We start from the raw sequence: 27,421 nt of genomic DNA, 5'->3' as shown, positions 1-27,421 counted from the left end.
GTATGCGTTAACAACTGGTAAGAAGCGTATACATTTTCCAGAACTCCGTTTTCGTTGCGTACGGTTGCAGTTTTTGCCGCCGCCGGTTGCAGTTTTTGCCGCCGTTTTTTCCTGCGATTCCTGCGACACTGTTCGTACATACAATATAATGCCTCTGTAATTTTGCCGGCAGTTCTACTACCGTAGTATATAAAGTATCTGTATTTCAACAATTTATAAAAAAAGGGCGATTACTCAATTAATGGTGATACAATTATATACTGTAAATTTCGAGCTTTCGAATTCATGTGTTTACATATGTTAACAACTCACAAGTCGCGGTTTTTCCCATGAGAACTACACTAAATGTTGTTTAATGTTTGTTGTTGTCCCAAATGTTGTGGAATTAATTGACGGAACAGAGTCCAGACCATTTCCTGATTGATCTGCTGAATTCGAAAGTTGGACCCGCTCTAGTGATTTTGCAATTGCCGTGTGTAATGGACATGATGAGAGCATATTTAGCCAAACTACTCCCACCAACCTTCCTGACACATCCTGCTGTGCAGCCGAAAATTTCAGCCACTTCCATTAGGATCCCGGCCCTCTTACATTAACTTTCTTCGTAAGTCTCTGTGATTCAGCGGTCTCAGAATCTGCCGGCTAATGCAGGTCGAATGAATGTGACAAGTCGTAAAGTAAGTTCAAGCTGCATTTCCGGTCGTTGCAAGCGAAAACGGTTAATGCAAGTGCACAAGGTTGACTTTTCCTGTGTGTCTTGTAAGGTTTCCATTAATATTTTACCCAGGCATGATAGTGTCATCGTTTCAGCGGAAAAGCCCTATCGTGTGATACAGTCTGCGTTTTCTTATTGTGATGCATTTGGACTGGACTATATATTGTGCCGAACCCATTCAGCAGGATGTTTTCCTCATATTTGACTAATATGTATTGATATGATTATTGTCGGCATTGGAAGTCATGTTCATCTGGATATTCTATGAGGAACCATATATGGATCAAATTAATCTGATTAGTTCTATTATGTTGTGCGGAAGCCCCTAGATCACGTCCAGCGCTGACGTGTTCCTAGCATTGTGCTGATATTGCTGGATACAACTTGGTTTGGTGCCGGATAAAAGCATCCATCCGGTGAGCGGAATCGTTCGTGGGACGTGTGCGTCGAACGTGGGCATACGGTACTTAATAACCTTTTTCATACAATCAGATAACTGTTGCACATGATATTTTTAACAGCATCCCCATTTGCGGAGTGCTTATAAGCGTCGTATATATAAGCTTCTAATATGCCGCCGAGCGTTCTTTATGGCGGCAATATTCCTGTATGATACGGTATTTGGATCAACACTTTAAGCGATCCAATCGAGCGTAACAAATCGCTGCGCTCTATTTTTGATTTGCGCTAGTTTTTGTAATTTTTTCTTGTTTACTTACTGCAGTATGTCTATATCTGCGAAAAGAATGGCATTGTTGACACTACGAGTAAGATTAGTATTACACAAATTTGCAAATCCTTTGATTTAATAATCAAAAATATTTAAAAACAACTTAATGCCACATAAATCATGTTTAGCAAATAAATAAGTAAGACATGAGTTCTGATTCGCTTGTGCAGAGCATCTTAAGTCAATCAAAGCTTTTGGTTGTAGATGCAATGTCGACACTTTTAAGGATGAATAATTCTTCACCCATTATTTTGTCTTCTTGTGGATGGCCTCTGGAAGTCATCCCAAAGACAAATACTGGACGGCATGTTATTCGCTATTTGGATTTATACACGTATCCCATTTTGTTAATGGCAGCAACGATCGGAAACTTGATGAACATGATCATTCTCAAGCGGGAACGGCCTAATGGAACAAAGAATGTATATTTGATAACAATCGCTGCATCGGATATGATCTTCATGTAAGTACCTGAGTTTAGACAGCGTTCGAAGTTTACTTTGTTTAAAAATGCTAGAATTTCTTGAGAATATTCGATAACGAGCGATAACAATAATGCGATAACAATAATGCGAATATAAGCTCGAAATGGTTGCACATTACTTTACATTTCTGGGCGCTGCAAGCCTGATGGCCTTCCTTTAATAAGTTACAATACCGATATCTGTCGATGGATGACCTTTAAAATATTGAAATGCACTACAATTACCAGCGCCTCGACAACGAGACAACACTGGATTCATCACATATTTATAGCTCTCTGGTAGATTCTAAATACTGTATCTATTTGCCTTTAGCTAGTGATAGTGCTCATTTATGCTGTTCATATTAAATTACGCTGTGGGCTATATTACATAAATAAGTTAAACTGAATTTTTTTCTAACCTACTATGTAGGTGGAGTGGGCTGTTTTCCTATATTTCAAATTTTGATGGCGAAATTCACGGACATCCGCGACCGGAAATACAAACCATGCTCGGACGAGTGCGCGGAGTTGGCTATTTCTTTCAGGAGTCGGCGGCAATTGTTTCATCCTGGTAGGCCTCCACTTCCTTTTTCTACAGCTGTTTCTTTTGCAGAGTACGAAATGTTGGAGAATTTTTCCATATAAGCCATTCAATTAATATCCTTGTACTAATACCCATATCGTATTGTTTCTATCACATTAGGCCTATATACATAATTCGATAGTACAAACGAAAATACGCAAATACTCGTATTTAGAAGGATGTTTCTGTCATTGAATGGCAAATGCTGCTATAAAAGTATACTCGTATTTGAAGAACTGTGCCTAATTGTTGCGGTTATCAATACGCTGACCCGATTCGTTTATTTTTTGTCTGCCAGTGTTAAAATGTTAAATGAAACATTACCCTATGTCACATCGTTATGTTATTTTACATCTTTTTCATCGTTATGTAACATATCTTTGTCAACCGTAACAAATATTTCCAAGTGGACCGATCTTTTTTACAAGAACTTAACTAACTTCTTCTGGTGCATCATTAAAGTTTCTGCATTGCAGTTTTTTTTGAATAGTGTAGTGTTTAATAGTGTCTTTGTGGTGTAACAATTCGTAGAAGTTATCCCATTCATGTAGAATAAGGTACCCGGGTAACAAATAAAAATAACTGCGGAGACTATGGCCGTTGTCCGTTGCAGACTTGCAGTGTATCCAAACTCAAAGCAAGATATGCAACCACTGCCACCGATACATTGATGCCACTTTGTGCATTTATACGAGATCTTTGCTTGCTTGTTGCATGTAACCCAAGATTTCTTTCCTCTCAAATGAATCCATAAAATTCTGTTTGTTGCAACATTCATGCGCAGTATTTCGTGGTAAACTTGATAGTGCGCCCATAAATTTTGCTTCCAAGAAATTTAAGATGTGGACGACTTGATTTTTTATCGTCATAAATTACTACAAACTTAAAATGCATATCCCCCACCACTATTTACTTGTCATTTTATTTGATACAAATGTAACATTAACGTCAGTGTTGCAGTTCTTATTCTGTTTTTATTACCGCCTGCTGGAATTATAATTTTACTCTGCGTAGAACACGATTTCCCATCAGAGTTTTAAATCACCCCCCAAATTCTAATTTCCGTTGACGTCGACGCGGCTATGCAATTATGTCTCACATATAGGGACTTTAAATTGTCCTTTTTGCAGGCTGATAATTGCTTTCAGTGCGGAACGATTCTTGGCGATAAAATATCCATTGCAGCATAAGGTTAATGATCATCTTCGCCAGTGCCGCATCAGCATATCCGGTACAATAATGGCCGCCATTTTGTTAGCCACCCACCGTTTAGTGGATTACTATTGGTTTTATATCAACTACCGCGGTACCGGCTCAGCGCCGAATCGGCCAGATTTCCTCTCGTACTGGAACAAAGTGTACACCTGGGGCATTGTACGTGTGCGCAACAGCAAAATGTCGTTAGTTATTAATTATTGATATGCCACAAATAAGAAAATTGCTAGAATAGTATTAAAGGCAATTATATTATTCACTATTGCTGCTCCTTTCAGGCGTTACTCCAGATGATTACTTTCCTCATTATTCTGATCCTCAATGCCATGTTGTTGCGTGAAATCTTGAAGATGCGACGATTTCAACAGAAAGAACTGTTAGCATACGCTGACCGTAGTGAAATTCCCACGAGACCGGAAAACAATGCGCTAATTTTACTTGGTGGAGTTGTTATACTCTTTCTCATCACACAAATGCCCGTGTTTGCCTATAACATTATCCATTTGCTGGAAAAATCCTGCGTCCGACCAGTGCCGGTTTCCGTGAAACGCCTAGCAGCTCCTGTGCTCAATTTTCTCCTTAATGTGAATTATTCATGCAATTTCCTTGTCTACTGCAGTGTGGACCGGAGATTTCGTCAAAGTGTTTACTACATTTGCCGTATGCAGCAGCGTAACGGCATGAAGACCGGCCAGCCGCTCGATCCCGATGGATCACGTCGACATTCCCGCTTGTCGGATAAGTCAACAGCGCCGTTATTCTTAACGCCGCGCGCCGACATCTATGGAGCTTTTGAGCACGAGCCGGATGAGGCGTAACCGTACACTGGAACGGCATTGTCGCCGCGGAGAGTAGATACATGTACGCACATACCAGGCGCCGACGCAATCCCAGCAATCAAATTGTAAATTTTATAGCCATCGGATTGACTTATAAATATGCCGAGGGTAATTCCGGCTAATCTCAAGGATCATGTCGTCAGAATCTACTGCATCGCAGCTAGTCCATAAGTCCCGATCTTGTGATCACTGCTCTTTTATTGACCTTTCATACCTTTCTGATTTCTATGCGCGTACCGTAATAAAAATGCTTCTAATTATCCTGCCGCATGATTTAACCCACTTTCTAGTTTTTTCTCTGCACCTAGAACAAAATCTGATGTGAGAATATCTTATATGTTCAATAAAAATACGAATAGAACTTAAGCTTACTAAGTAAAGGGGGTTAAAAACTTTATTTCGGAGTGCTGACCTTTAATATTAGAAAAGAGGTGTTTGGTCACAGCTGCTACGTACCTATCTTTATGACTCTGAATGCAGTAAATACAAATATTTGAAGTAATACAAGGCTTTAGAAAAATATTAGTTGCACGAGTACTTATGCTGAGTTATACAGTAAACTGGTGCTTTGCAATAAGAAGTTGTAGCTCTGAACTAGTATTGCCGTATGCTCACAAGCTAAATGACATTGTAAGTATTTCGGGTTTAATCATCAATGTTTCCCGGGATTCGATACAGGAAATCAGGATATTATTACACTTCCTATAACAACCGCATGCTTCAGCCTCAAAACCTTTATTCCGATTTCCGAATTGCTGATTGTAAACTAGAAGATCACTCTTTTCCGATAACTGGAAATCGAAAAAGCCATCCTAAACATATTTCGTATAAAACAAGAAAAGCGTCGTTACTACAAAAAAGAACAAATGAAAGACGATGACAGAGGCACTTTAACGAGAAAATTACAAAATCTGGCTCAATATTTACCTTAACATATAACGAACACGTACGGACGGTACTGCTAACAGAACATAAATACTCCATCACGTTGTCCATAAATCGACTCAAGGCTTTTTTAAAATCGGAACACGGGAACACCATGGAAGCCAAAATCACTGAAATCACCTGGACCACACATTTTCCGTTCAAGACAGAGCAGTGCGATGGATTATAAAGCTCTTGACTTTCATCGGAGTTTGTGGCACATTACCCATAGTATAGCGCCGTCGAGGACGAGCCGCCACAACGGCCCGGATGGGACTGTGTAATGTCAACGGCGTCACAAGCGAATCCGCGCGCTTAATAGGCGAAAAGGTGTCATCCTCCATATCATGCAGTCCGGATTCATCTGAACTGCTCTTGATGTTCTCCGGTTGCGGACTTTCTTGACGCGATGCATCTGAAGAGATGATGCTGTCGTCCTGGCCCTGACTGCTCTCCTCCTTATCCACACAATCCATTTTGCCTGTTTCAACAATAAGACGTATTTCAAATGTAAAAATCACTATACTTAGAATAATTTTTAGAAATAATTTACTGCTTACTATAGTATAAGTAACTGTATCCCGTGTTTTCGACTTCTGAATTTTCAACATTGCTACTAATAATTTAATTTCTGAAAATTTCAAAACATGCTGATCTCCACTTTCCGACTTTCGTACTTATCAGTCCTGAACACTGTTCAAGACTAATGTCCTAATCCTACAGTAAATAAGTGTATATAATGTATTGGTTACGAGTAGCTGCGTAGCACTTACCAAAATCTTCGCGCAAACCACTCAAGTCCAAGGAGGCGCACTTTTCCGGGGATACCTGCAACACTGCAGTGTCACTTTCCTCGAAACAAAGGCGCTTTGAAGTTGTTGGGTCTTCATCGATGGAAGCAGCGCGCTTTGGTCGCGGATCCACAGGTGCGAGTTTAATGAAGTTCCTCTGGTGCTTGAAAGCTGCACTCGTAGCCATTATGTATACTGACTTTGTTCTGCAATGACAGCACTTTAAGTTCTTTGATTTTTTGGAACGGCTCGACTGAAAATCAGTAAAATCTATATGGCAAAACTAAAAACCCAAGGCCTAGCAGTTCAGCTTATCGTCGGATGAGGTCAGCAATGGCTGTAAAGTGTAAAGCAATCAAAGTTATCAAACGCAAGTAAATCAACAATTCAAAATGGAAAAAATGCGTCGAAACATGAACGAACAAACTCGGCCGCCAAGGCGCCACGCGCCAAGGATATCTATCTATACAGGGAATTTGTGGATTTTGCCATGTTAGCAATCGTCATATACTATGGGTAGCTTTCGCTGTCTTATTAATTTTGTTGTCTGCCATACTGTAAGGCGCGATTCAAGTATTACGTAACGCGATTTTTCGTGATTTCCGACCACCCCCCACCCCTTGTAACACCATATAACAAAATTTTTAATCCCCCATATGAATACGTAACGCAGAGTCCGACCACACCCCTACAAAAATTCAATTAAATTATATTAATTTTTTTCGTTTTTTTATGGGGTGTCGGCCCGCACGTAACAAAAATTTTTTGGACCCCCTACCCCAGTAATACGGCGTAACAAAAGCCAAGAATACCCCCCCACCCCTTCGCGTTACGTAATATTTGAATCGCGCCTAAACTCGTTTCGGTCGATCGTATCGACAAAATAATCCTATATAACCTACAAGTATCGGTCGCGCTAGCGCGCGACCAGTTGTGTTTAAGGTATGGAAGTATGAAAGAAATACAAAATATACTTCGTACAGCAATAAAAAAAATTTTGAGAAATATTTCAAATATAAAACCCAGCGAGGCCAGCTGCGAAAACATTTTAAACATGAAGGAATGCGGAATTTTTTCAAGCTTTCCGGTTAAATTCGACCATTTTCTGAAACTGTGAAAAAGCCCCCGTAAGTTTCCATTTTTTCATGGTTCTTTATGGCGTTTTTAATGTAACTTTATATTACCGATCTAACGAACTGAAAACTTGAATTTTTTGGTTCCACAGATAATATTTTAACGGTGATAAAAGGATTGAGTGGGGTCACATACAGGTCGATCACACCAAGTGTGGGCAGGTGCAAAAAATAAATTAAAAATATTTCTGTAAGTCGTTTTATTGCTTTTTCGGCATATTTCTAATAAAATTTTTTTTGCGAATCCAGCACCATCAAAACTAATATCTTTTAATGTGCTAGTAGGGAGCCGAGCGGTGTTTTTGGGGAAGGGGCACCTGTCAGTTTTTTTTATGCTTATAACTACCCTTGGGAAAATCTCAGCGTTAAGATTGCTGCCTGGAGTTTTCTGGAAGTTATTGTACAGCCCAAGATGTTCGTTGGCGTTATTAGCAAAATCTTGCGTGATCAGTGGTCGAGGGGATCTCGAAGCAAAGGGCATCTCCCATAGACTTGTATGGTAGAAAGCACCTACCAAGAAATGTGGTTGCCTAGCGCAAGGAACGGGGAATCTCAAACTAATAATTTCCATGAATTAGACATGGACTACCTTAACCTGAGTTAATTTTGGGGTGTCGACAAATATCTACAACACAGGAAAGAAGATATAAGTCCTGGACGAATGGAGAAAAAAATTAATGAAGCGATGACTAAAAAAAGTCATGACTGCTGGAAAAAGTGGGCGGATTGGAACGTCTCGAGCCTTTTGTTTTGATGAAAAGTTTTAAGCGAACAGTGAATACTTTCTCCACGTGATTTTGTCAAGAATGCACATTTGAGAAACTCCATGGCTGCACTGAGACGGCGGAAGTGGGGTTGCCCACCCTTTCAACGGTGCCCGCACTGACTCTGCAAAGGTCAGGCGGGTTTGGTGAAACTCGGTTCATGGCAGGCATGTTTCGCAAGAGTACTGGTTGGGCAACAGCCCAAACTTATCACTTTTGCGATAAGACGTCAACGAAAGCTCTAAACAAATTTAAAGGCGGAAGACTGCAACCACGGCCGATGGGTCAAGCCCCATTTGCAAGACGGTCGGAAACAATTTTGATATCACTGGGATTCGAAACACGTTCTCAACAGGGCGGTTCAAGTGAAAAACATGTTAGACACATGCTGCAACCATGTTAAAATGAAATAATTATTTATTTGTTGACGGCTGACATTTTATAATTTTTTTAAAAAAACTGCAAACACTTGGCGCGATCGACCTGTATCTGTACACGATGCCCATTAAATACCATTTTTTCAGCGCAGAATTAATGGAAACTTGCGGGGAACAGTTAACGGTCGCCCAAGGTGTCCTTGCAGGCTGCACCTTTAGATACTAATTGTAAGATTTTTTCAGCCATCAGTCAAGCTCTTCAGTATTTATTAAAATAAAATAAATACATGTTTATTAGATTTCGAGGTTAGTGAATGCCCAAGCTGCCACCAGTATCTCAGAGCCGCCATGTGAGTGAATACGGTAAACGGGCCGCCGGCCGGCTTTTAGATAATTAGAAATTACATATAAATTAGACAATTAAGGGATTTGGCCCGGTACATAGTACCAAATTCGGGTAAATACACGGGAACTTCCGCTGTCGCGCAATCCTAAAAACTTTTTTGCATGGCTAGCCAGGCTAGGTATGTACCTAATATTCATAACGGCTCTCATACTCATACTCATATTCCTACTTCTAATTCCGAATTCATACTCATAACGGCCCTTATAATCATAATCATACTCTGGTCCTACCGGTCATCATATTAATTTATTTATAATTATTGCTCATATCTTAACCATTACTCATGCTGGTGTGTCAAAAATGTTATATTCAATTACAACCATGTGTTCATGTAAGTCTACTCAACCGCCCGCTTTCGTACACTCGTAAAAATTATTTCATCTGAATTAGTAGCGAAAAAATATTTATTAGAAAATGGCTTCATTACAAAATGACTTCAGTAAACTTGAACTGAGTAACGAAAGCTAAGTAATTCAATCTGCATATAAAAACTGAGCAAGAAAATCTACCATTGTCCACTTTCGTCCATTTTAAACTAGTGCTAATGAAAAAAACCTGAAATGTTAATGGGCTTATTACTTATTACGTAGCTTCCATCAAACAAAAGTGAACGGGCCGCTAACTTTAATTTCCACAAAACTAAATTTCGACAAAAGCATCGCGTACACTGTACAGCAATGGAACACAGGAACAGTAACAACGCAAATTACTACCCAGAACAAAAGCAGATATCAAAAAACTTTTTTAAAATTCAACAATGGTGCACAATTTGCGCAACAGCTATTAAAACTTAGTGTCAATATTACGGTTTTACGATTAATAAATACTATAATGCTTTTACTAATAACACTGAGCGCAGTAGCGCACTGGTATGAGTAGCGGTAAAGGTCTGAGTTATGAATACGAACAAAAATATGATAACCGTTAGAATCAAAGTATGATTATGATTATGAAAGCCGTTTTGAGTAGGAATTCTGAATTAGAAATAGGGTTATGAGTGAGGACCGTTATGAGAATTAGGGTTTAGGAGCGTGCGACAGCGTATGGACATATACATACAAATTTGGTGCCATGTAGTATGTATCCCTTAAAACCGCGAGATATTGAGGTACTCAGACATTTCTAGACATTTTTAAAATTTCGAAACTTTGGAGGCTAAAAACGTTAAAAGTAACGGCCCCGCTGCGCGGGGCCGAGTCGAAATATTGAGAAATATTTAGAAATTCTGGAAATGTAAAAGCTTTGGAGCCGACTTTGGAAAAATTAATTATCATTAATTAACGTCGACAACTTTAGCGCAGTGTCTTGGTTGCGACCCCCGCTGCAGATAGGCGTCGCCTGTGCCTCCGCTTTCCGTTACGTGCTTATAAAATTTTCCCGTGTTTTTTAGTTTTGACCTTTGATGGGAGCTGATCTGACGGATTGCTTTGTAGCTGGCGGAAAGATAGATTAGAAAGCGGATAACTTCGATTTTGAATCTTCTGTTTGTTTTAAAGTTTTTAATGCTAAAAATGCGTTTTTTGTTTTAATAAAACCGTTTTTCTACGTTCCTTAGTCTTTCGGAAAATATTTTAACCTCCCTTCCCTCCCCCTGCAGACATTTAAAATACGCGCTCCTCACTTCAGTCGCCGGAAAAGACTTGGGCCGCCTTCCCTCCCTCCCCTCCCCGGCGGTGGCTAGACTCGAACCCTAGTCCGTACGCCCGGCGGGACTGGGACACGTTGTTTTGCTCAAGCAGTCCACATCATTTCCAGTCGAACACCAAAATTCCCGAAATCGACTTTCAGTCTCTCACAAAATAATATGTTTATTGGCGATTTCCAAAAGAATGTTTATTGGCACGCCAGCACGATATTACCAAAATCAACCGCCCTGTGGAAGCAGTTTCAATATTAAATCTAATCAACCCGTTGCGAAAGGCAACTACTTTATCTTTGGAATTTTAGTCGTTCCCACTTTCCTGTCTTTCCAGAAGATTTCGCATGTTCAGTTTTTAAGAAACATCACTTTCAAAGCCTACATTTTTTAAAAACTAACTCTTAATAAAAATTTTATGAACTAAAGGCAATCGGATAACTAATGGACACCAAAGTTCCATCAAGTGTAGTCTGTGTAGATGAATGCTTTTCCTATGCTGTTCATGACGGTGGTGGCGTGGGTGGGTTTGCAGTGGTGGGTTCTCCACTTTTCCCATGGACTTTGTATGTTAAGATCTTTTAAGATTTTCTCTGAAACTTCGCATACTTTCAAAAAACTGACTGGTTTCTGCAAATCTGCAAACTAACGGCTATTAAATGACATATAGACATCAAAGTTTGGTTTAGTGGCTCGCTCAAAAAAGGGAGACAGAAATGGAATTCGCTAAGGCTTATTTTATTTTTTATTAATATATCAATAGATTCATATATCCTTACGTCCTTATTTTTTGGAAATTATCTCCTAAATCAAGATTAATTTTTTCAGTAAGTTGATAATTTTATAAAATAAAGCATCGCACAAACGTTTCTACCTGTATCTTTAAAAAAATCTTATATTTTGGAGAAGGTCTAAAAAGATTTTTAAAAGTTGTAGTACTTAAGGGTTGTTAGTACTTAACGGTTGCTAGTTTTGGAAATTATCTCCTAATTCAACGTTGATTTTTCCACTAAGTTGTTAATTTTATAAAATAAAGCATCTTCCAAAGCTTCCTACCTGCAGCTTGGAAAAAAATTTCTGGTTTCCGGAAAGTTTTCAGAAACCCTTTCAAACTTTCTTTACTTAGCGTTTAAAGTTCATAGAAATTTCCAGTAAATTCTGGAAACGTCTCGAATGAGCAAATACAAATTTCGCAGCTTAGCAACCTGAACTGCAGATCTGTGTATGTTATTTAAATTGTCAATTCCATCAAAAATTCAAAATTATAGCTTTTTTTAAATTCTTGAAACCTTTAAGACGTTTTTAAAACATGTTCGAATACCTCAAAATAACTAAAAATTCACCGAAGAATACAACGAAATTTCGAACTTCATCAAGTTTGAATTGTTTTGGTGTTTAAGCACTAGGACTGGAGGAAACTGGACACCAGAAAGTATTTTTATTCTAAGTGGTCTAAAGGTTAACATCGGTGGTCGTACCGTCGTATCACTGGATTGTTTTGTCGGTCACAACGCACTGGCTAAAATTTAACAAAGCTCACAATGGTATCTGAACCAGTAGCAGTACTGTAATAAGGCTATAAAAATTCCAGTAAGGCGTAATTATGGAGTTTTTCTTATTTGTAGTTCTTGACAGCTGACCAGCATATGCTGCTGATTGATTTGGGAAAAGCTTAAAAACTTTGTTTTATAACTGCAAAATAGGCATATAACATGTATTCCTGGAAACTTCCAAATTTTTCGGGTCTAATTTAAGGTTAAATCTGAAGTCAGCGGAACGCGACAATGTTTTCTCAATGCGGCCTTAAACATTTAATTAGTAAACTGTGATACATTTTAACTCCTATTAATATGTCAGTGCACTATGGCCAAAATAAAGAATAATTTACGACATAAGTTATGATAAGTAGTCAACGAAATAGGTACGGTATCTGTATACGACAAATACTGTCTGTCTCTGCCAGTGAAACTATATTATTATTATTATACGCTCCGCTCAATAAAACTAATTTTGTATTCATGGGTTTGTCCTTTGTAGTTTTCGCAAATAACAATTTATCGCCAATTTATTCCGCGCAGTTTGCGCGGGGTCTACTAGTTACAATTAACTAAATTACTGCGCACAGGTCAGTTATTAAACTATTTTTATTACAGGTGCCGCCGAAAACTTTGCGGTTCTAAATTCTAACAACAAGTTTCCAACAACGCAAAGGCCACAAAATAACTGACGACTGAAAGCCCAACATTTTTGTGTGCTGGCAAGAATTTGGTTTTAAAAGTTACAATTATACATAGCAATTTCAGAACTGCACAGCAGTAATACTTTAAAACTAGCATTACCAAGAGAACATTGAAAATTATAATGCAGACACCAAACCACCACAAGGACAGATGTAATAACAGGAAAAGATTTAAAGAATCACTAAGGAATTCGCAGAAACAGCAACTTGTTCCAAGTAGCTCATGATCGATTCTTGGATTCCGGCTTCAATTGCCGCTGAGCATCGCATATTGGGGCTTCGCGTCCCATCGCCAACCAATACGTATTTCCGGGCCAAGAAGAAAAATCCCAAGAGAGATGGCTGAAGCATGAGCGAACACTCATTTATCACACAGATATCAAATTCCCGGTTAGTCAGAACGGGATGCCGGTGCGTCCCACTTGTTGTTCCCACAATATTGGCTGACTTAAAAGATGTGCACATGTCATCATATGATTTCGAGGAGGCAATGAATTCACTGGAAATATCTTTCACACCGTTATCCATTCGCAAAGCGGATCCCAGTCGCAAAACATTTAGAGAAGAATCCAGTTTAAGGCGAGACAACACGGCATCTAACGTGGGATTACTGGAGCAAACAAACAGGACCGAACAGCCACAGCGATTTAAGGAACGCAACAATACCGTAAGAAAATCGCAAGCATCTGGAAAACAATCACAATCTCCGATACACTGCCGACATGCCGTTTACCTATCATTACGATCATAGGGTCAGTCCATTTAATCGCTATATTTTATCTACCAAGTAAGTAACCAAACTTACCGGGGAGGTTTCTCGAATCCAGGATTGAATAATCCGATGTCATCATAGCTTTTACGACGCCGGCTTGCTGGGTTTTTGGAAGGGGTTTCAGGATATCTTTACAATCTATTAACTGGTTTTTGGTAATCCCTTGATCCTTTCTTGGCGCCGTTTTTTGCACAAACAGTTTTCGTATCCGACTGGCTTTTTCTCCCATTTCCATTGTTCTTGACAATCCGTCATAGGAAGCCGCCATTGAACTTACAGAAAACACGTATTTATCAATTCTGAATGCACGATTATTCAGCTTCGGAGTGTGATAAAAGCGATCGGCTTGTAAATCCACACTGAGCGCCGGCTCGTTTCCTAACGTTAGAATAGTACAGAGATCTATCACCATGCCGGCGGCATTACTGTCCTCCCGCAAAATCACTAAATCTCCAACATTTAAGTCAGTTTGCTGGGCTCTGGAAGAAGTCATGGTGTAAATTAATTGGTCGTTCCCCGTATTTTTCACGCATTTCAGTCGCAGCCCACTGGCAGAGAACTGTTTGGCGTCAGGTTTAAGTTCACCGACTTCCTTTCGAGACCATAAATCCAATACGGAAACGTTCTTCTGACTATTGTTCGCTTCCATGAATAATAGAATAATCCATTTCTCAAAGTATCGCGTGTCAGCTTCCGTTAAATCAGCCAGCATCATAGTAGTCATTTTATTCATGTAATGATCAATCGGTAAAGGTTTCCGAAGTTCTCTCAGTAATTCCACATTCTGATAGTACAAGGAGCAAGTTACTGCATAAGGACAATGCGAGCAGGCACGTTCGTCGTTAATCGGGGCCGGCAAATTCAGAAATTTCTCCTTATTCCGATTGTGATATTTTTTTATAAAACGCGCGATCTCATTCCGGGTTTGAATCAGCCCACCCAATTCCAAGTGACGGGCAGCAACAGTCTTTTTGTCCCCATTTTTGGCGTAAAACAGAATCCCTCGGTGATATCACTTCGATATTTTTCCGATAACAGTAACGTATAAAGCAGAACTTGGCCAGTGTGCGATATGGCAAACGATGGTTTTCCAGTCTTGATTTCGAGAGGTCGGATACCTTCGGCTGTGCGAAGCGTCATATCGACACGCCCTTTGACACCATAACGAGGAGACCAAATCCATTCCTCAATATCGGCTATCTCCACTGCAGGCGTGGAGAACTGTTCCATAGCCCACTTTTCGATGTTGGGAACGAAACCGTCTGCAATATCTGCGACTGTTTCCTGTGACATTTCCAGAGCATACATGTCTTGTCGGTATCTCGGGTCGTTCAGCAATTTTTGAAGAATTTCTTTGGATGTTTCCTTCCGCGCAACTGTAAAAACATTGTTTTTATAAATATTATTAGTACGAGGCTTGGATTTTGGTGCAACCACAAAATACGAAACAAAACCTGCAATATGCACTGCATTTTCTCAGTAGACGCAAAGGAACATAAAATTTCGTACTACAGCCGAACAGCGCAAGCAATAACAAAATTAAGTGCTGTAGACTTATTCGCAATTTTCCAACCTCGTTTTTTAACACAATCGGCAACAGCTACGGCAATCCGCTGCATCAAGTCATGTACTAAAGTTCCAATAAACATCTCCTTAGTCGTATCCGAACGCATCATATCCTGGAGCAAGGCTTTCCTCATACAATACTGCGCGCCCCCGATTAAAGTGGGCGAAACCAGGACATCCGGGTGGGATATGAGATAATTATTAGCATCATCAATCACACACATTCCACTTTCATCAAACTGCCCGATTACCATCACTTCATCACCCGGACCGAGGACGGACTGCACCCAAAATCCTTTTAACTGACAGGTTTTGGAAGTTTCGGAGGGCTTGTTGTACGGTACAACAGATACACTCGTGTATCCCATTCGTATTTCGACGGATACGACTGTATAAAGAGGAAAATGTCCGGGAAGTTGTCGCGCAGCTGCAAAATATGTAAAACAACATATCGGATCAAAGAGATTAAAATATATCGGATATCGGATCAAAGAGATTAAAATTCAAATCTCTCTGCATTTTCTTAGACGCGACTTACAGCGGCGTTCCGGCACACTAACGGCTGGATTTTCTGGTGTGGCATCCTGTTTCGCAGTATTATCGTCGTCAGTCTTGTCGGTCTGCAGTTTCTCGTTTCGATCAACATTCTCAGTCGACAGCGTCAATCCACACAATTTTGAAGGAGATTTCAAATTTCCCAGTTTCTGACAAAGTCGTTTTATAGCAACCGGTTGCGACTCCACAGATAGCGGTATGGAATCTAGCTCTCGAGTTTCTTCCTGCAGACTGCCAGGACTTCCCTAAAATGAAAGAACGTAATATCAGAAGCCGTGACTATCAGAAAAATTACCAACCATTAGGGAAACTTGTACAAACGTCAGAAAAATGCACATAAGACATAAGAAAGAAGCATCCAGGAAAAACGGACCTACATATACAATCACCGTGGCAAATATTAATAATTAAATTAAAAAATTGAAATCAGCCAGCAGCCAAGCTCATACCTTTTCAAAGGGGGATCGCAATCGTTTGTTTGACTGCTGCATGGCGCACAGAAATCAGGCTCTTTGGTCCCTCACGCCTTCGGAGATGAATTATCAACTGTCTAATATGTTCCAAATCCCGGAATTCCTATTCCGAAACCATCTTTGAAAACGGTAATCATAAACCAAAATCAGCAAATCCAAGCCATTCCACAAGTCCCGAATAGTCGCAGCGACTTTTACACTTCCGCAATGGAATCATACACGAAGAGAAGGGGATCAAGGCCAAAACTCTCCACCCTGACGGCTATCAAAATAAAAACACATCGAATTTCGGTCGAAGGAAGGCATAAGTCAAATGACTCAGATTCATAAGAATGATAAGATCATAAACGGTCGGTCTTCTGTTGGCTAGTTCAGAGATTCCACAATGGCTTAGGCAGGTTTTTTACGGTAAAAATAAGATAGCTGTCGTGCTACTTTACTTAAAAACCAAAAATTAAAAGCCTCAAACAAAAGCATTGCTTATTTATTTCTGCCTCTCTCGAAACCGAAAGGCATTTAAGTACTAGTAATGCCATTACTTACTAAAACAACATCAAAACATGAATTAAAATTTCTTTCTTTTCAACCGTAGAGCGCGTTTTCTGTAAATTTGTTGTGCCCGTTTGTGATTGGTTGTTTTGGGGGTGGGATTTCAGGGGCCGAGCGCTCCCCGTAGTCACCGGATTTTTCGAAACGCGTTTGTTTTCGTTTTCCAGAAAAATAACTGACAAAGTCACAAAAGTCACCACGTTTCTTCTGTCGACAGGCTGTTCTGTCAGAAGAATCGATACAAAATAATTGCATATTTGCATCTGTATCGAACTTTGCTGAGTATATGTGTTCCGTGAAGTGGTAGGCATTTTGACACTACGATGGCAGTCGTGCAGAATGGAATTCCTGATTACTACGATCTGGGTGTTGAACAGCCGGAGAACGGCGATGATGTTGAACCTTATTATGATGCCGAGCAGGAACCCAGCTCTTCCAACGATGTCGAAGTGCTTGAACTGCCCGAATTTGGTGGTGGAGATCATGACGAGCCATTATTTTCGCCGCCGCTCTATATTCAGCGTTACTGCTGCGTGGAAAAGTTGATCGATGATTATAACAAGCCAGGGACGGATGAGGAGTTCAAGTCCTTGGTAGACATTGGCTGTGCTGAACTGAAGTTCCTTTTGCGAGCAAAAAATGGTAGAATGTTTGAGCGAATTGTTGGGTTGGACGTGGATGAGTTTCTGGTAAATTGTGTGTTTCTTTGAAAATTGCGCAGAGCGGCAGTCTCCCTAAATGTCTTAACACTTTCCTTGGATCGTGCTGGTGGCAGCAGGTAGTACGTATGTACTGTTAAGCGGAACACTGCTGTTGCTAGTAAAAAAGGCGAACAGGATCACTGCAGATTGCAGACCGTGTTGTAGTTTCAGTTTCAGTTATTTTTTAACAATAGCGTTAACGAAGTGACTTGCGGAATACCGTATTAAATTTAATTAAAATAATTTAATGCTGCGATATCCTTATTTAGGTTGGCAGCAGCTGCCGACGACTGCAGCCTATGGTGTTCGATATGATGAACACACGGGATAGACCTCTTAAAGTGCACCTTTTTGTTGGCGATGCCACTGTTCCAGATCAACGCTTGGTGGCCGTCGATGTTGTCACAGCTATCGAACTAATTGAACATATGGAAACTGAAACGCATGAAGCTTTGGTACAAAATGTTTTCGGACTCATGCAGCCGAAACTGGCTATTTTCACGACTCCCAACGTCGAGTACAATCCGCTGTTTCCGGGTGGTAGTATCGAGCAGCGCCGGCACTGGGATCACCGTTTTGAGTGGACTCGAGCAGAGTTTCAGACATGGTAATTTAGGAGCAACGTCTACTAGTTAATCTGAATTACTGTGTGTTGGAATGTAAGTAATTAATGAAGTAAGCTGACTGCTGAATCAGCAACTACAGACACCTTCAGAACTTGGAACGAAAATTTCGGTTAAAATTTCTTAAAAGTTTTTTATTAAATTTGGTTTTGTTCATGTCCAAGTAAGCTCAATGTTTTAAAATTGTCTTAAGGTAAACACGCTAATCCGTTTGTGTGAACTGTGAAGGAACGCCGATAATGCTGACATAATTATAGGGCGAATTCGGTGGCGGATCGCTTTCCATATACGGTTCTTTTTTCCGGAGCTGGAGAGGGCCCGGATGGTACTTTGGAATCACACGGTTACTGCTCTCAGATTGCCACGTTTGTTCGTGATGCTGGCGCTCCGCGGAACTGTCCAGATGATGTCGGTGTTGTGCACAAATTAGTGCAAGACTATACATACCCATGGGCGCCACCGAAATCACTGCAAGAACAGTTGGTGGACATTGTGGATGCCGAATGCTACACTTTGGCCAAAGAACTACAGGATATTGCAGAATCGGAAAATCGCTTCAATGTGGAATGGTTTACTTTTCCCGTTTCGGAGTTGTATGCGACACGATGGCGCTTGCAGGATATGTTAAAACCACCGAATCATTTACAGCCGATTCGGGATGCCCTGATGCTAAAAAATACCGACTGGAGAATATATTCGCAAGAAAAGGATGAAGTGTCCTATAGGTTGATCGGGCCGGAAAGCGACGAGCCGGAAAATGACTTGGGCGCGCAAAATCTGGTGGATTTGCCAGTTGAGAATGTCGCAGCTTGGGACTAAGAAAGTGTATGTTTTGCGCGATATGATAAGCAGGTTGCACGAGCTTTCTTGAGATTTGTTTTTGTACAACATATTATTCTATTTTTCGGTGGCTTCATTGCATTTAACCTTATGTTATAAATAATTTGCTCAGTTAATAGATGCAGTCCATTTTTGTTGAGTCGGAATGGTTCCTCTATTGTTGATCTGGTAGATGCGGTTATTGTAGGTAGTATTTAGGTACTGCCATTATGATTATGCCATTATGATGTGAAATTGAGCTCTGTTGTTAAAATACAATATTGTTCTTTAGGAATTATGCAATAACAAGGATCTGTTCCGGTAATTTTTGTTTTGATGTTATTATGCGGCGTCGGCGCACTTTAGTGAATGAATTGCAGCCAGAAAGCTTGATAATTTGCGTTTGAATGCTGTAGCAACCACCTGTCAATCTTTAACAAATTGTTAGTCATATTTATCTCATATCGGTATTGGTTCGTTCATGTACGGTGATGTACCAGTAATCGAAACATGTAATGCCTCCCAAAAAGGCCGATCCTAAGAAAAAACCTGAAAATGAACCACCGAAAGAACTTCCCGATTTGGAATGGGACGAAATACCATACATCGCATCCAGTTACAACTATATCTACAACCAGAAAATCAGGTATCGAATTCGTTCCTTGTTCAATGTTCTGGATGCGGACAGGAAAGAGCGATTGGATTTTGAAAAAGCAGCTCTAATGATACGCGCTGCTGGTCTGTTTCCAACTGACTTGGAAATGGATGCCTGGCTGCATTCAGTAGGCAGGAAATCCAGTACGGACGTTTGGTATGTGGATAAAATGACCTTTTGTGACGGTATTTATGAGGTGTGTAAAACAGCGCATGTAGAGCTCTTCACATCTCTTTCGACTTATAAATATAACCGACAGTTTCTTTAACGCAGTTTTTTTGTGCAACGCTGTTTGTTACATGCTAGTGTTTTATATAAGTGGTGCATGAGTGTACATATTTTTCATATGTTGAAGAAAAATGACGCATTGCCTTTTTTCGTGTGACCTTTCGTTGTAGCTGTTGCGGGAAGGCCGATGGAAGCCTCCTTCCCCAAGAAAAGCTATCACTGCCTGGAAGCGACTGGATATGTCCCAGCGTGGAAGTTTGAATGTCGAAAATCTGACAAACATATTTGCGCAGGAAGAGAAAGAAGATGGGATGACACCCAGCGAACTGAAGACACTCTTCAAATACGTATCGCAACTTCCGCGCGGCGAATTGGATTACGTTAACTACGTGGATCAGTGGTACAAACTGGTGAGATATGCACTGAGAATATTATTTGCCTTTGTTCTGGGAACAGTCTATCAGCAAATGATAATAAGTACAGTAAAAAAGTTTTTAATATAGTGGCTAGCGAACCGTATTCCGCGTCCACGCGATAGGATTCCACGGCGAAAATTTGACGACACCGTGTAACGAAATTCATTATGGAACTTCGTGATGTAAGAATAAATACCGCTTTTCCTCTAGCGTTCCATAAACTCTTTTATGAGTTTTATCACATTTTCGCGTATAGAACTATTTAAAGTGTTATCTGGATTACTGTGAGTTAATCAAATGTCGGTAGATGCAAAATACAATGATGTAGGATAAGATATTGTTATTTCTTACTGGTGCGGCTAGTTTTGCACTTAAGCACCGTAGTGGCGTAATAATTCGGGCTGTTTTCTGTTACTGTATTTATTACCGGGAAAAAAATGTCTGCATCCTGATTGACTGCCGCCTGCCGGGTTCCATATTTCGATTGATTGCTTAGTGATTAAAGGCTTATTAAGCGTACAGGAGTAAGTTATACAGTACTTGCACCTGAACTAACATGGTAGTGTAAATTACGAGTATGTCGAACATTATAAAATATTTTGAATGCATCGCTTTGTGATTGAGCATCGAGCCATGTATGAGGTTCAGTACAACACTATGATAAAATTACTAATACAGTAGAATTATGAATACTTCTATCTATCAATGTTTTTTAAACCAGATAGTACTAGTGCAATTCGATTTACCGTAATTATCGAATTTGAAGCCCCCCCCCAAAATACAAGCCCCCCCCGTAATTAGAGCCCACCCCTAAGGTTGTTTGAAAGTTATAAGCCCCCCCCCGAAATAGAGGCCCATGGGCTTAATTAAATACCGTAAACCCCATATTAAAAAATGCCAAAAAGCTGGTTTAAAAAATTGAAGCCCCCCCCTAAATACAAGCCCATGCCCGTAATTGGAGCCCACCCCGTGGGTCATTTGTAATATTTGTAACCCTGGGCTTCTAATTCGATAAATACGGTAGGTACGATATTACAATTTCTAAGTACAATTGCAATAATATAGAGAATTTCCCCATCATGACAAAATTTTTGGTCGATGTAATCACTCTTTTAATCGGAAAAACACTCATTTGTCAAATGTTACGTATCAGCTGCAGTGCAGTGTGATGAAATTACACCATCTCAGTAAATAGAAGTAGTAATGAAGTATAGGCGCACCAATTATGTACAGCGGCTACCTGGAGCTATTTCTCGTTAATTACTTATAAAACTAACCTCCCTTTTGGAGAATCTTTGAAAACAAGAATAACACCGTTATGCTCCGAGAAACCGAGCTGACGATATCGGAAGACGACTCCTTTTTTCGCACACCGGAAGGCATCAAACTCGCGCAAGCGTTTAATTCGGACCATGGACAGGAATTTAGCGATTTGATAGGAAACGCTGTAGATGTCTTGGCGAGGAACCGTCCATCTGACCCTATGTTGTCATTTGTAAATATTTCAGTAAAGCTCTCACTTAAATTAAGCATATTATTTGTGTTGTGTGCAATGGGAGTAATGCTAATTCACACTGGCAAGGCATTTTTAATCAAGGTGCGAGCGTTTCGGCCAAAACTACCGGTGGGACCAATCGTGTCACCGGACGCTGATCCTCTCGAATTTCCTCCATTAGAACCAGTCTTATCGGATGTGCAGGTCATTCCCACCGTGGATTCCGTCGGAAACATCGGCATCCGAACTCAGATTATTCGTGACAATTCTCAGATAGCGGTACGAAATCCAGCACAAAAAATACAAATGCTTTCTGTATTGATTGATTACTGTTGTTACGACAAATTAAAGAAATGACTGGTGTTTTAATTTTGCACAGCATTGTACTTTCTCCGGTAGAGGAAGTACCAATTGATTGAACGGTCATTCCTGCGCATAACTATAGACAACTGCGCGTTTAATGCACATTTTTGGCAGTTCTGTTTCGACACAATTTTTGACGAAACAACAACGGACATTCAGAACAATCATCAAACAGCGTCCTCATTCAAACATAGAATTCGGGAAGCAGCTCAGAATTTTGCAAGAGAGTGGATGAGGGACTGGCGTTTTAAATATGGAAAGCCGATATTGAAAAATTACTTGAATATTGAGCAGTCACTGAGGTAAATAATATTTGTTTTTCGTCCGTTAGTATTTACGTACATTATCGTGATATTTATCAAGCGCATTAATGTACATGTACGGTCAGTGACAGAATGATTTTTTAGTACGTTTTTCGACGCAAAAACTGAAATTCCCGAGCCGACACCAACTGCACCTGACACTAGTGGAAAAAACACGAAAAAACAACACCTGGTTCAGTATGAAATCGTTACTTACTGTAATCTTTTGTCTCTGCCGTTCCCAATAAGCGTCTTAAATAGAGCGTTGCACTGGGATGTCGTTTTTTTAAGGATGACCTTACAAAAAAATGCATTGCATGCAGTAAAAAAAGAGCGTTTGTGATATGTCTTAACAATATGCAATTGCAGCCTGCAAAAGCGCCGCTCCCGACTCAGAAAAAGCCTGTCGAAAGGATTAAATACAACGCCCTGGAAGACGGTTTCGTTGGTGTCTACTTGGTGTCGTTCGCTTTGCTGGGTTTTCTCAGTCAGCAGTTACGTGTTCCCTTAAGAAGATTGATTCGGCTTGTAGCCAATTTAATTCTTCCGGAAGCCCAGTGGCCCATCACGATTCCACTGCCTTTCCTCCGATTGTTCGCTACACCCAGACAGCATACCGGCAAAGTAAAAATTTTGCAAGAAGTGCTGGTTGTTCCTCAGTGCAACTGGAATCCATCGGAAGTATATATATCACGTCTTTTATGTCATCATGACCCTAAATTACTGCGTATCGTGACCTCGCACTCTAGATCGTATATTTGCATTTCTGGTTTCAGTTTTTCGACAGAGTTTACGCTGTGCATACGAACTTTAAAAGGAAGATGGCTGAAAACCAACAAGTGGTCAGTATAATGATATAGTTTAGTGGCAAATTCCAAATTAGATTTCTGCACCGTGACCTATTGGAATTTACTTGCGCTAATAAACTGCGCAGGGGAAACGGAAAATGATCTTATCTGTGTTAATGCCTTTCCTTGATCTTTTGTTACAGAATTTGTACAAATGTGGCTCTTTCTATTGGAATTTGGAAAAGATTTCTGATGTTTTCGGCCCAATCAGAAGTTTAATGGAGGAAGTAAATCTGGAGGCAGCGTTGAGCGTAACATTAAAAACGACGGATTTGGAAGAAACTAAGGTAATAAATGTTATGAATAGATTGCATCTGATTTTGCCCGTCTATTTTGCAAACATTTGGCTGAACTTTGGCTGAACACGATATTATTAATGAAGGCGGTATAGCTTATTGTTAGTCTATTTTAGTAGAACATAAATGTTGAGAAGCTCTTCCTTCAACATTCCGTAGAAGCCTGTAATTTTTGCTAATCATTAACCAGTTTTGCATTGCAGTCACTTTACGATATTAAAGGGAAACCGAAAGGTGTCGAATCGGTAATAAAAATCCTTTCTGTTTTGATACGCCGGGATCGAACACTGATAGTCATATTCAATCCAGTGAATGTCGAGGTAAAGTAATCGACTCTAATAATCGTAAGATATTACATGTGATAACTTTATTCCTTTATTAAAAATATGAGGTGAAAAAATATAAATTTAAGTGCTTGCAGTACGTAAGCTTTTATTATGTAGTTTTAATAAATATACGAGCAGGCAATTACGAGTGCTACTCCTGACTTTCCATAAGAACTCCTTTTGCATTTAGTTTGCTCTGTTTCTCGCCTACTCTTATACGAGTACGTATAATGCATTAGAAATTATTTCAGCATCGTGAGAAGCTGAAACCACTTTGCGAGCGCTGGGCAGAAAGACAACGGAAGTTAATCTTCTTCCACGACAAATTCCAAGAATTTCATGAAACATTACAAAAATTTCCGCCGCAGTTCCGTGGCGCACTGATAAGCATTAGGCCTGAGGAAAATCTAAGGAATCTCATAAAGAGAGTAGCCGATGCACATGGTAAACTACAATGTACGACAAAGAAACCGATCAGTCGGTCCGCAAAATACCTAAACGGACGCTAAAACTTTCAGACTGCGCATCGAGTGCACTATATATTCATATCAAAGGTGTGAAAAAAATTCTTAACTTTTGATGCTAAACATGTTTATTTAACAACAAATTCTTTCCATTTTGCTTTCTCGTAGGCACAGCATAGGATCTGTGCGCAAAACCGTTTGGCTTGCAATCTATGCTTAAGTCTGTGGGAAAGCAAAATGGCTAGAATTTGTGCTGTTCATAAAGGTTTAGTATCAAAAGTTTAAAATTTTTTCTACACCTTTGATATGCAACTAGCATAGCTGCACTTTGATATTCACGGAGCGTCTGAAAGTAGTGAGTAAGCGTCCAAGTTTTAGTGGTGGCGTGAGTTATTTTGAAATGATCGGTTCAACCTCTTTTGTCGTACATTGTACTGTACAGATTAATATCGAATACAGGTTACTGAAATATCTATACGTATATAGATATGAAGTGATATTATGTCTGATATTCTTTAGCTGAACTGGCAACTTTGCATGAAAATCTGTACGTATACTGAAATTAAATTTATAATGGCAGTGCTTCTTCAACTTATTCAAGGTTATTCCTTAGTTGTTGTCGTGTCGTCACTTGCGAATTAATTCAAATTTCGTTTAATTCTTCAAATTTCTTTAATTTTGATTTTTCCGCATTTCGCTTCGTAGCTTTAGGAATACCAGTATGCCTCCAGAATATTTCCGGTTTACAATTTGCGGATCCAACAGTACTTGTGGAGGTTGCCGTTGGACTGGGAATTGAGTTCGTTAAGATTGATTCACCCGGCCGACCGGAACTTTTCCAAGTCGCCGACTTTTACCAGCAACTGTCCGACCATTACCGTGGGCGTACTTGTAAACCATTGCAGTCACCGGAAATGGTCGATGATAACCATGCTATGCCAAAACTGGAAAAATTATTTTCCGAAATATAGTTAACATAAAAAGGCTTGATCGAGAGAATATCTATATGTCAGCGTTCAACAAAAATGATCAGAACTTGAAGTATTACTTTTAAAACTTCAGGAGTTAACCATGTCAAAGCAGTTCAACGTCAGTGCTGCGTCACCAATCACCATAACCAAAATATTTCCGAGCAGTTCCAAAACTACAGTTTGGATTCATTGTTGTTGCTATTCTTTGTATAAGTATAAAAATGCAGTGTTGCATGAAGGCGTCTTTTTACTGCAGTCGAGAAGACAGACGATACAGAATAACAAGCCACCACCGTAGCGCTTACAATTGTTAAATGTAAGCATAGTGCCGTTAATTTTATAATAACTATATATATAACAACTAAAATTTCTAACACCACTAATTATTTAGTGGCGTTAGATACAACCATATTTCTGAAAGGGTAAGACATGAGAAATCAAAAAGAATACTGAAACCGTCCCACGAAAATATCCGCGTTATTCGGTCGGCGGGTCACTCGCAGTCTGCGGACAGAGGACTTTCTTCATCAGCTCCAGCAGAATCTTTCGTTCCTGTTGCTCCATGACTAACCGATCGTCCCGCTCCTTCCGGTCCGCCTCCCACTGTGCCCTTTCCAACTCCAGTTTCATCTTCTTCACCTCCAATTCTTCCCGGCGCAGTTCAATCTCCTCCCGTCGCCGCACATCCTCCGCACGCCGTGCTTCAATGAGCTCTTTAATCAGGGAGCGCTCGTGGGATTCCAGACCGGAAGAGTTCACGGTGTAGGGAATAGTGTAAGGGCCCTCTATCTGTAGATTCTGTACACCCGATGCCAGGGCGATGGGCCGGGATTTCGACATGACATAGGTTGTGCCGTCCTGACCGTTCAATAAGGCTTCTGAAATTTGAAGCAATCCACTAATTTTTGAATTAAATTATTCCTGTTACTGCGTGGGACAACTTCACCATGGCCGCATCGGTGTGTTACAATGAGTTTTTTATTTTCGCATATTGTATTTACATAAGTAACAAAGTGAAATACCACACATCTTTACTCTATTACTGTTTTCTAATCTACATCTTTATTGGATATAAGTTCGCGTGTGAATCTTGTTTCTGCATAATTTAAACTTAACTGTGAAAGGCAGCTGCTGAATTATCAACTACCAAGTACTGTACTGTATACAAATATTAATGCTGGTATAACAGATATCAAAACTACCTAACGAAAATTAATACTGAATTAATTTTCGTTAGGTAGTTTTGATATCTGTTATACCAGCATTAATATTTGTATATATCGGCAACACCAAAGAGCCGTGCAAAATTTGCGTCGCACAGTGCCAGTCTGCTCCGCAGGTACCGATTCCTACCAGCGGACTTCGGAAATTTGTTTTGATTACTTCAAGTTGTGTCGAATTTTCAGTTTTATACCTGCGTTAACTCCATTTAGGACAATATGTGCCGACTTTTCGGAACTTTCTTCGGACAGCGGTGTCCCCGCTAACTGGTACGCGGAAACCGTACCACCAAGTTCACTCGACGTGCTCGTACGTGGATTACGTGCGCTTCGGAGTTTCCGTGCAGGACTTGCGATGATTTTGTTTGCGCTGCCAGCGTTCCACAAACGTGCACCGGATTCTTTGCGTAACTTCGTCAAGCGGTCAAGCAGTCCGAGCCGTTCACGATTTTTACCCAGAGCATCTGTTGGTGTCTTTAAAAAGGGGTGATCTTTTTCATAATATGATATCAGGCGTTCACAGCGATCTTTGCAAGTTCTAGGTAGCAGTCCACTTGTTCCCAGTTGGTCATCCAAAGCTACGGATACGTTATTCCACGCCAGCGTCCTGTCCTTTCCAGCGTAATCGTAGGGATTCTCCTGGATGACTGTTTTCAGTAGTTCATTATCAAAATCAATACTAAAATGGATTTTTTTCCGCTTTTCTCCTGTTAAAGGCTCTTCAATATTAATGGCGTCTTCTTCGGAAATTTCTTGCTGGTCGATCGTTTCGTCTTTTAGTGTTCCTTCTTCGCTCATGATTGCAGCCGGACTTTCCCAAAATAATAAAAATTAGATTTTGGATATAGGCAAGGTTTTCTTCCTGGTCAACCAGAAACGAGGGACGCAAAAAATCTTAAAAATTTTTGTACTTAACTGTACAGGCAGTATAAAAGTCGACGCAAAGCGTACGAAGTTACGA

At 40.1% G+C, this 27,421-nt stretch overlaps 7 protein-coding genes across 12 annotated transcripts; 4 read left to right on the top strand and 3 right to left on the bottom strand.

The window, feature by feature from the left end:
* The first annotated feature begins 562 nt into the window (after window positions 1-562).
* On the top strand, window positions 563-4,909 carry LOC129597964 (sex peptide receptor-like). 5 transcript variants are annotated; one of them, XM_055495677.1, is made up of 6 exons: window positions 563-677; window positions 811-1,178; window positions 1,650-1,908; window positions 2,342-2,482; window positions 3,625-3,868; window positions 3,988-4,909. In XM_055495677.1, the coding sequence occupies exons 3-6, from the start codon at window positions 1,655-1,657 to the stop codon at window positions 4,525-4,527; spliced, it is 1,179 nt and encodes a 392-aa protein (XP_055351652.1). In that variant the 5' UTR covers window positions 563-677; window positions 811-1,178; window positions 1,650-1,654; the 3' UTR covers window positions 4,528-4,909. The 5 variants fall into 5 exon arrangements, with proteins under 5 accessions (XP_055351652.1, XP_055351654.1, XP_055351651.1 ...); XM_055495679.1 differs by lacking the exon at window positions 563-677 and having other exon boundaries at window positions 686-1,131; XM_055495676.1 differs by lacking the exon at window positions 563-677 and having other exon boundaries at window positions 687-1,178.
* A 368-nt stretch (window positions 4,910-5,277) lies between these two features.
* Window positions 5,278-6,732, bottom strand: LOC129597998 (uncharacterized). The gene is made up of 2 exons (XM_055495719.1): window positions 6,246-6,732; window positions 5,278-5,953 (listed from the first exon to the last, which is right to left on the bottom strand). Exons 1-2 carry the CDS (start codon window positions 6,448-6,450, stop codon window positions 5,634-5,636), a joined length of 525 nt encoding a protein of 174 aa, XP_055351694.1. The 5' UTR covers window positions 6,451-6,732; the 3' UTR covers window positions 5,278-5,633.
* Window positions 6,733-12,716: 5,984 nt separating this feature from the next.
* On the bottom strand, window positions 12,717-16,751 carry LOC129598022 (DNA replication ATP-dependent helicase/nuclease DNA2-like). The gene is given in 6 exon segments (XM_055495766.1): window positions 12,717-13,504; window positions 13,624-14,589; window positions 14,592-14,966; window positions 15,164-15,583; window positions 15,695-15,956; window positions 16,161-16,751. Coding segments are annotated over 6 exon segments (2,580 nt in total). The 5' UTR covers window positions 16,203-16,751; the 3' UTR covers window positions 12,717-12,989.
* Window positions 16,720-19,247, top strand: LOC129598024 (small RNA 2'-O-methyltransferase-like). Its single transcript, XM_055495769.1, has 3 exons — window positions 16,720-17,422; window positions 17,704-18,041; window positions 18,315-19,247. The coding sequence occupies exons 1-3, from the start codon at window positions 17,057-17,059 to the stop codon at window positions 18,874-18,876; spliced, it is 1,266 nt and encodes a 421-aa protein (XP_055351744.1). The 5' UTR covers window positions 16,720-17,056; the 3' UTR covers window positions 18,877-19,247.
* A 118-nt stretch (window positions 19,248-19,365) lies between these two features.
* On the top strand, window positions 19,366-20,623 carry LOC129598026 (uncharacterized). The gene is made up of 3 exons (XM_055495771.1): window positions 19,366-19,727; window positions 19,930-20,169; window positions 20,263-20,623. The coding sequence occupies exons 1-3, from the start codon at window positions 19,392-19,394 to the stop codon at window positions 20,329-20,331; spliced, it is 645 nt and encodes a 214-aa protein (XP_055351746.1). The 5' UTR covers window positions 19,366-19,391; the 3' UTR covers window positions 20,332-20,623.
* LOC129598023 (uncharacterized) lies at window positions 20,608-25,885 on the top strand. Of its 2 annotated transcripts, none has more exons than XM_055495768.1 (11): window positions 20,608-20,699; window positions 21,466-21,670; window positions 21,773-21,949; window positions 22,148-22,335; window positions 22,441-22,528; window positions 22,705-23,016; window positions 23,112-23,177; window positions 23,327-23,470; window positions 23,683-23,799; window positions 24,057-24,261; window positions 24,975-25,885. In XM_055495768.1, the coding sequence occupies exons 2-11, from the start codon at window positions 21,494-21,496 to the stop codon at window positions 25,238-25,240; spliced, it is 1,740 nt and encodes a 579-aa protein (XP_055351743.1). In that variant the 5' UTR covers window positions 20,608-20,699; window positions 21,466-21,493; the 3' UTR covers window positions 25,241-25,885. The 2 variants fall into 2 exon arrangements, with proteins under 2 accessions (XP_055351743.1, XP_055351742.1); XM_055495767.1 differs by lacking the exon at window positions 20,608-20,699 and adding an exon at window positions 20,734-20,817 and having other exon boundaries at window positions 24,057-24,249.
* LOC129598025 (uncharacterized) lies at window positions 25,470-27,421 on the bottom strand. Its single transcript, XM_055495770.1, has 2 exons — window positions 26,655-27,421; window positions 25,470-26,118 (listed from the first exon to the last, which is right to left on the bottom strand). The coding sequence occupies exons 1-2, from the start codon at window positions 27,256-27,258 to the stop codon at window positions 25,718-25,720; spliced, it is 1,005 nt and encodes a 334-aa protein (XP_055351745.1). The 5' UTR covers window positions 27,259-27,421; the 3' UTR covers window positions 25,470-25,717.

The sequence above is a fragment of the Paramacrobiotus metropolitanus genome, unplaced genomic scaffold, assembly GCF_019649055.1.
Source record: "Paramacrobiotus metropolitanus isolate TYO unplaced genomic scaffold, Prichtersi_v1.0 Parri_scaffold0000112, whole genome shotgun sequence".
Taxonomy (NCBI): Eukaryota; Metazoa; Tardigrada; class Eutardigrada; order Parachela; family Macrobiotidae; genus Paramacrobiotus; species Paramacrobiotus metropolitanus.
The sequence above is the reverse complement of the archived record's forward strand: the minus strand, read 5'-3'. Positions and strand labels throughout refer to the sequence as shown.

Excerpts from the sequence above, each read along its gene's own strand:
- LOC129597964 (XM_055495677.1), top strand. The coding sequence starts at position 1,655 with ATGTCGACACTTTTAAGGATGAATAATTCTTCACCCATTATTTTGTCT. Across the intron at positions 1,909-2,341 it reads GCATCGGATATGATCTTCAT|GTGGAGTGGGCTGTTTTCCT; the intron begins GTAAGTACCTGA and ends CCTACTATGTAG. Across the intron at positions 3,869-3,987 it reads AAGTGTACACCTGGGGCATT|GCGTTACTCCAGATGATTAC; the intron begins GTACGTGTGCGC and ends TGCTCCTTTCAG.
- LOC129597998 (XM_055495719.1), bottom strand. The coding sequence starts at position 6,450 with ATGGCTACGAGTGCAGCTTTCAAGCACCAGAGGAACTTCATTAAACTC. Across the intron at positions 5,954-6,245 it reads TGGTTTGCGCGAAGATTTTG|GCAAAATGGATTGTGTGGAT; the intron begins GTAAGTGCTACG and ends TTGTTGAAACAG.
- LOC129598024 (XM_055495769.1), top strand. The coding sequence starts at position 17,057 with ATGGCAGTCGTGCAGAATGGAATTCCTGATTACTACGATCTGGGTGTT. Across the intron at positions 17,423-17,703 it reads TGGACGTGGATGAGTTTCTG|GTTGGCAGCAGCTGCCGACG; the intron begins GTAAATTGTGTG and ends ATCCTTATTTAG. Across the intron at positions 18,042-18,314 it reads CGAGCAGAGTTTCAGACATG|GGCGAATTCGGTGGCGGATC; the intron begins GTAATTTAGGAG and ends ACATAATTATAG.
- LOC129598026 (XM_055495771.1), top strand. The coding sequence starts at position 19,392 with ATGCCTCCCAAAAAGGCCGATCCTAAGAAAAAACCTGAAAATGAACCA. Across the intron at positions 19,728-19,929 it reads TTTGTGACGGTATTTATGAG|CTGTTGCGGGAAGGCCGATG; the intron begins GTGTGTAAAACA and ends CTTTCGTTGTAG. Across the intron at positions 20,170-20,262 it reads TGGATCAGTGGTACAAACTG|TGGCTAGCGAACCGTATTCC; the intron begins GTGAGATATGCA and ends TTTTTAATATAG.
- LOC129598023 (XM_055495767.1), top strand. Across the intron at positions 22,529-22,704 it reads ACACGAAAAAACAACACCTG|CCTGCAAAAGCGCCGCTCCC; the intron begins GTTCAGTATGAA and ends ATGCAATTGCAG. Across the intron at positions 24,250-24,974 it reads GAGAGTAGCCGATGCACATG|CTTTAGGAATACCAGTATGC; the intron begins GTAAACTACAAT and ends TTCGCTTCGTAG.
- LOC129598025 (XM_055495770.1), bottom strand. The coding sequence starts at position 27,258 with ATGAGCGAAGAAGGAACACTAAAAGACGAAACGATCGACCAGCAAGAA. Across the intron at positions 26,119-26,654 it reads CCTAAATGGAGTTAACGCAG|AAGCCTTATTGAACGGTCAG; the intron begins GTATAAAACTGA and ends TTCAAATTTCAG.